The 7,211-nt window shown below is 51.0% G+C and overlaps 1 protein-coding gene across 1 annotated transcript in view; it reads left to right on the top strand.

Annotated features, from left to right (window-relative positions):
• Positions 1-7,211, top strand: part of LOC102468739 (multidrug and toxin extrusion protein 2-like) — a 79,669-nt gene that overhangs the window by 11,762 nt on the left and 60,696 nt on the right. Inside the window, exons 6-7 of the mRNA XM_014589618.2 lie at positions 1,541-1,585; positions 3,030-3,127. Coding sequence (XP_014445104.1) covers positions 1,541-1,585; positions 3,030-3,127 — 143 coding nt within the window. The remainder of the gene's footprint in view (positions 1-1,540; positions 1,586-3,029; positions 3,128-7,211) is intronic.

Raw genomic sequence — 7,211 nt, 5'->3', positions numbered from 1 at the left:
CCGGCGTGAGTTTTAAGCCACCGGGTCTGGGATGCGAACCGTGGTTGACTACGTGGGAGTCCAGCAACATAGCCATTACGCTAGCTGCTGGTTCCCTGGCATGATTTTTTAAGTCACTAGGTCCGGGACTTGAACCGCTGTCAACTGTGGGAGTTTAGTGATGTAACCATTTCAACATCTGCTGGTTTCTCCATGGTTACTTCTTTTTTTTTTTCCCCCCCGAGAGGTTTTTGCTATAGGGTGTGTGAGCTCGTCAGAAAGACAGAGAGAGACAGAGAGACAAAATGCGAGAAATCACCCCCCAGGGGGGATGGCCATGCTACAACCCCTTCTCCTCCATTCTCTTCTTGGGATCTTGGGCACGCACGCACACGTGCCCAGCGTGTTTTAAGCCACCAGGTCCGGGACACGAACTGCGGTCGACTACGTGGGAGTCCAGTGACATAGCCATTATGCTATCTGCTGGTCCCTTCCCATGGTTACTTCTGATTGCAAGTTAATGAGTGTTCGCTGGGAGCATCTGAGGTGTGGAGGTTTTCTTGCAGCCCTCAAGGGGCCTCAAACCAGGCAGCAGCTTCTGTTTCTGCAAGTGACAGTTTGCTTGTTTGAGCTCTTCAGGGAGCACGTCTCTTCTCCCTTCGTTAATGGTAGAGAGCACGTGTGCATGAATGAGCAAGCCACGTGCCCCCGACGGGCCCAGCCCCTTCTCATTAGCCGTCCTGCTCATTGAGGTCTTGGGCACATGCACACGTGCCCAGCTTGTTTTCAGGACAAACAGGGATGGAAACCCAGGACCGGCCATATGACTTCCAGCCTTGCAGGGCCCTTGCGTTACCGTTGTGCCATAGGGGCTAGGCCTGGAGAGCAAATCTTTTATGCATTCTGGAACATTCCAAACGGTATCCTAGCATTAGTTTAGCATGGGTCCAGTTCTCTGGAAAAAAAAATTAAGATTTCTGCCTTTGGTCATGTGTGCTCACTGGAGAGAGACAGAGACAGGGAGAAGCCAAATGAGAAATCTCCCCCTATGGGGGATGGCCATGCTGCAGTTCCTTCTCTATTCTTCTCCAGGGATTTTGGGCACACACACACACTTGCGACATGTGAGTTTCAAGCCGCTGGGTCCGGCTCTTGAACCATCTTCACCCATACGGGAGTCCCATGCCTTAACCATCACACCACCTGCTGGCCCTGGTTCTCTGAATTTAAGACCGTATAGCAAGATGTATCTTATTAAAACCCAGAATCAGAGGCCAACAGCACTGCAGTGGTAAAGCGTCATGCTCTGTGAGGCTGACTCACCTGGGAAGGAAGGCTCCCAGCTCACGTCTGGAGACCTCCCTGAGTGCATGGGACACACACGTGCTCACCATCCAGGCTGGCTGGGGCTGGAAGAGCATCGTGGCTTCAGGGCATAGTTGGGGGTGCTGTATCTCTCTGTTTCTTCCAGTTAGGCAACAAACAGAAAAACAGAAGCGAAACCGTTGCAATGATATTTTTACAGTAACGAGCGTGTTTGTTTTTCTGTTTAATCTTACAGGCAACATTCTTGTTCCAGCTGCAGACAAGATATTTACAAAGTCAGGTACAGCTCCCTTCTATGCTTTAACTCTGTAATCCTGGGAACGTATTGTAAATATTCTTAGAGAAGTTCCTATAACAGTAACTTGCTTTTCTCCCCCGTATAACTCCACCCCACAGTTCTTCATCTGGGAGACGTGGGGCCTTGTAGGCCGATACCGTCCAGCCCAGCAGAGACACGCGAATCAATCTGTCTGATTCTCTGCAGCCCCCACACCCCGTCACTCACCTTGCGGGGGACCAGCTGTAGTGCTTCTGTGTTGGGAGTGGCCTGAACGTGGATGGAGCCCGCACTAGGCCCACTGTGCCTGTAGACACTGGGGTTTGGGGGCAGGAGGCGGGGCAGGGGCTGGAGGTGAGGGTGGTGGGAAGACACTCAGCGTCACTTCCGACACCTCCCAGGCCAAGCAGCCTGTGGCTTGGAAACGCCAAGGCATTGCCGCTGAAGCCAGGTGGATTCCATTCTGCCTCGACAGCAGTCTCTGTTTAAATCTCCGGGGACAAGGTAGACGTCTTACATAAGAAAATGTTTATCCGAGTCCTGAGGGCAGTGGGGACAAAAGAAATGGGTGGCTGTCCCCGTAGCGCAGAGGGCGAACGTCTGCACCCCTGCCGGCATCGCTGGGTGTTTGGATGCGACAGCTGAGCGAACCTCACACCGCCCAGTCCGCGTGGCTCTGTCTGTCCCCTCACTCACGCCAGGCTCCTGGCTTCTGCAGCTTTCCCCTCTCCTCTCCCTCCTGCTGGCGTAGGGTTGTCCAGAAGTATCTGAGACTTCTGGGGACCAGCAGGGGATGCCATAGCTATGTTGCTGGACTCCCACGTGGTCAACCACGGTTTGAGTCCTGGACCCAGTGGCTTAAAATTCACACCAGGCACGCGTGTGTGTGTGTTCCCAGGATCCTGAGAGGAAAATAGGGGAGAAGGGATTGTGATGTGGCCATTCCTGCCGGGGGGGTGACTTCTCACTTTGTGTCTCTGTTGCTCTCTGCATCTCTGGCGAGTGCACACACCCTATAGGAAAATCCTCTCTTTTTGGGGGGTGGGGAGGGAGAGGTTTTTGCTATAGGGCTCGTGAGCTCGCCAGAAAGACAGAGAGAGACAGGAAGTGAGAAATCACCCCCCAGGGGTCCGGTTGACTACACAGTGGCTGGGGTGCTGGCCAACTGCGGTTCGCGGCCCAGACCTGGCAGCTTGAAACTCATGGTGTGTGTGTGCATACGTGCCCAGAACCGTGAGAGGAGGGTGGAGAAGGGACTGTGCCTGGAGGGTTATTTCTCACTTTCCCTCCGTCTCTCCCCAGCGAAAGCACGCCCCCTGTGGCAAAAACCTAAACAAGCACACAAACAGCAACAACAAAATAATCGCTTTATCTGAACGCTCACTCTGTGGCCTAGCTGATCAGCCTGGGGAAGTGCTAATGTTTTCCTGTCTGTTTGGGACTCCAGGGTATCATCATGCCCCAGGTCATCACCGGAATGGTGGCGAATGTGATCAACGTGGGCATGAATGCCTTCTTGCTGTTCCCCTTGGGTCTTGGCGTTGTGTAAGTAGCCACCCACTTGCTCAGTGGTGCTCCATGGGGGGGTGCAGGACGCGGAGCGGTCAGTAGAGGGAGCTGTAAGCAGGCGCTGCAGTTGAGTGCTCCTGGCTCTGCAGGACAGGTGGGAGCCCCGGGGGCTGAGGAGGGGAGGCGGGCCAGGAAGTGCAGAGTCAGGATGGTGCTGTGTGAGCTGATTCCTGCACGTCACGTGGGAGGGAGTCGCTGCGGTCTCTGTGACCCCACCTGGAGGGACTCCCCCAGCCTCCGTGATAGAGAAATCCAGCTGATTCAATCTGGAGAAGCTGGAGAGCCGGGGCCCCAAGGAAAGCACTGTCAGCCCCACATCCCTCCTAGGCCTCCCCTCACCAGGGCGCCTCCCGTAGTCAGCCCAGCCAGCCTCCTCACGTGTGGCCAGAGTGGTCACACCAGCGCACGCACACTGGGCCTGATCATTTGGGGTGCTTTAGGGCAGTGTGTTTCTTTACAAGTGAAAATCGGCTTAGTGGATTGTGATCAGGCCTTGAGACAAATGAAATGCATTACGGATCAAATGGAGAAAAGTAGAACGGAAAGTATGAGGCGCATCGGCTATTACAGGGTGTTTTCATTCTTTGTTTCAGGGATTTATGGGTTCGCTTGCATGCATATATTAACAGGAATGCATGTAACAGTGTGGCACTGGAGGGGCCAGCAGATGGCATAATCGCTAGGGCACTGGACTGCTACATGGCCGACCATGGTTCAAATCCCGGACCCAGCGGCCTGAGACTCACTCTGGTTACGTGTGTGTGTGCCCAAAATTCCAGGAGAAGAATGGAGGAGCAGGGATTGCAGCACGGCCATCCCCCCGAGGGGTGATTTTTCATTTTTCCTCTCACTGTCTCTCTCTCTCTATCTTTCCAATGAATGCATGTACCCTATGACAAAAACAAAAAACAAAACAAAACGAAAAAACTAATGTGGGCATGGTACAGTTGATAGAAAACGCATTTATCACTGTCCGAGGCATTCATTCAAGAGCGGAGAACTGGGATGTAAGAACACAGCAAACAACTGTTTGTGACATCTTCCGTACTACACGAGAGCTGAAAGAGGCCTCGACGGTGGTGAGGGCCGGCTGGGGCCGCAGGTCGGCGTGGGGACCCTGTCCTGTCACTCAGAAATCCCCGCGGAAGTCATCTGTGATGCCAGGATGCCGGGGACAGTCCCCTACCAATGAGCAAGCAGCAGACACAGCTGGGCAGCCTCTAATGGAACCCAGTCCTGGCTCTGTCCTCTGGGGACATTGTCAGACCAGGCTGAGGCTCAGTCCCCTAGACTGCTCCCCGCTTCCTGCAACAAGTTCAGGTCTCCAGAACTTCTGACCCACCAGCTAGAAACTGGGGTTCCTGTGACCCCCTCTCCTCTTTGGGTTTGATTAATTTGCTGGAGGGAAACACTGACTTCTGTTGACTGCTAGGTTACCGGTTATTACAAAGGACCCAGGTGAAGAGGTGCGTAGGCAGGGCAGGGAGGAGCGTGGCGCCCCCGTGCCCTCTCAGGGCGCCTCCCTCCAGGAACCTCCACCCGCTCAAGTGTCTGGAGCTCTGCCGCCCTGCCCTTTTGGGTTTCGATGATGACTTTGTTGTGTAGACACGAGATGGGCTGGGCTGGGACCCAGCAAGGCCTATCCGTGGGCATCCCTCCCTGCCGACACCCCCGTGTGAGACAGGACTGTCGAGAATGAGGTGTTTTTTTTTTTTTTTTTTTTTTATAGGGCACGTGTGCTCACCAGAGAGACAGAAAGCAAGAAGTCATCCCCCGGGGGGGATGACTATGCTGTAATCCCTTCTCCTCCATTCTCCTCTTAGAATCCTGGGCACACACGCACACACGCTTGGTGTGAACTTAAGCCACTGGGTCCAGGGTTCGAACCGTGGTTGACTACATGGGAGTTCAGTGACATAGTCATAATACTAACTGCTGGTCCCTAGAATGAGGGTCTTAAAGGCCCGGGAAGACTGAAGTTCCTATGTGCTGCCGTGAGTCTGGAGTAAGGAGGGAGAAGAGGTCAGACTGTCATCTCTTGGAATTTGTTCTAAAGCTGCTTCAGGGACCACAGACAAAAGACCAAATACTTATGAGTCAGGAATCATGGGAAAAAAAACATATTTTTATATATAAAATCAAATCCTAATAGGGGCCAGCAGATGGTGTGGTGGTTGAGGTGCTGGACTCCCACCTGGCCAACTCTAGTTCGAGTCCCACACCTGGCGACTTGCTTGCTCACTTTGTTTTTCCCTCTCTCTGGTGAGTGTACATTGCCCTGCATATTAGAAATAAAATAATAATAACAATAATTAAAATCATAGCCACACCCACATCTGAGCAGACAGCCAGGTTCCCTGTGAGGTGCACCTCAGAGACCTGTGAGGGACTTCCTGGTCACGTGTATTCAGGACAGTTTGGGGGTGGGAAAGAGAAGAAGATATAGGGACAGATGAATCAGTGACAAAATGTGACATTGGACAGAAGACTGAAATGGCAGCAGTGCTGGCTCCCTGTGCCAGGATGGGACATCATGTTATCTGTAGTGATGAAATGTCACCGGTGAGGATGTGCTAAGGTGATGTATTTACTAAGAGAAAACAAACTTACGATCCTGGCAAATAAAACTGCTGTGGCCAAGACCAGTATTTTGACCCTAGGAGTCGTTAGGCCTGTCCTTTTTACCTGATGTTTAAGAAGCTGGGACCAACAGTTAGCCTAATGGCTATGTCGCTGGACTACCATGTAGTCGACGGGGGGTCGAGTCCCGGACCCGGTGGCTTAAACTCACACCAGGCGCGTGTGCATGTGTGCCCAAGATCTCGAGAGGAGAATGGAGGAGAAGGGATTGCGGCGTGGCCATCCCCCCTGGGGGGTGATTTCTATCTCTCTGTCTCTCTCTGTCTTTCTGGCGAGCGCACACGCCCTATAGCAAAAATCTCTCCAAAAAAAAAAAAAAGTTACCTGGTGAGGTATTCAGGGCAGTGGGGACAAGGAGGGTGACATAGCTGTGCCCTTTTATTTCTCCATTGATAGATAGTATGACTTGTTGACAAAATTCCATCTTTGTTCTCTTCCAGTTTTTGCCATAGGTGCCAGAGAGAAACAGAGAGAGGGAAAATAAGAAATCACACCCCACATTCCATGAAATCCTAGAAGAAAACTTTCCAAACCTAGAGAGGCACTTGAATATCCAGCCCAAGAAATCCAAAGGACTCCACATAGAATCAGCCCAAGAAGATCTTTCCTGAGGCCCATCATAGCCAGATTGACCAAACACAGACAGAGACAAGATATGAAAATTGGCAAGAAAGAAACGGCAAGTTACTTTCAAAGGATATCCCATCAGGCTAATGTTGGACCTCTCATCGGAAACAATGCGAGCAAGGAAAGAATGGGAAAATACATTCAAAGTGTTAAGTGAAAAACAATTTCAACCAAGAACACTACACCCAGCAAGATTATCTATCATATGGGAAAAAAAAGACAAAAACATTCTCAGAAAAACAAAACCTGAAAGAATTTACCAAGACCAGACCAGCTCTCCAAGAAGCACTGAAGGGAGTGCTATACCAGGAAAACTGAAGTCGGACACACAGAGATAAGAGTACAAGAGACAACCAAGAGAAGGGCCAGTCTAATGGTGGGGACAAGTCCGGAGTTGGGTGTTAACTTCCAGAGTTTAAATGGAAGGATCAGAGCACAGTGACACTGCCAATTCAGTAGGAGAGAGATTAATTACGTGAGTCTGAAGTAGTGAAATAGAAATTTTTTACTTTAGACTAAAACATTACTGATTTTCTTCGATACTTTGATTTCCATATTTAAGGATTTTCGTCTTCTCTTGAACTGTTGATAGATTCATCTACCTACTATTTGAATTGAATCCTAGTCTTTTCCCTGGCTTTAAGTTTTAAGCAAATTTCTCTTAACACTTTTGATTTTGCTCTATTAAAACTAAAACTTTTCAGGAACCAGCAGTTAGCGTAATGGCTGTGTCGCTGGACTCCCACATAGTTGACCATGGTTCGCGTCCCAGACCCGGTGGCTTAAAACTCAC

Source organism: Tupaia chinensis, unplaced genomic scaffold (assembly GCF_000334495.1).
Source record: "Tupaia chinensis unplaced genomic scaffold, TupChi_1.0 Scaffold000365_1, whole genome shotgun sequence".
Lineage (NCBI taxonomy): Eukaryota > Metazoa > Chordata > Mammalia > Scandentia > Tupaiidae > Tupaia > Tupaia belangeri.
The sequence above is the reverse complement of the archived record's forward strand: the minus strand, read 5'-3'. Positions and strand labels throughout refer to the sequence as shown.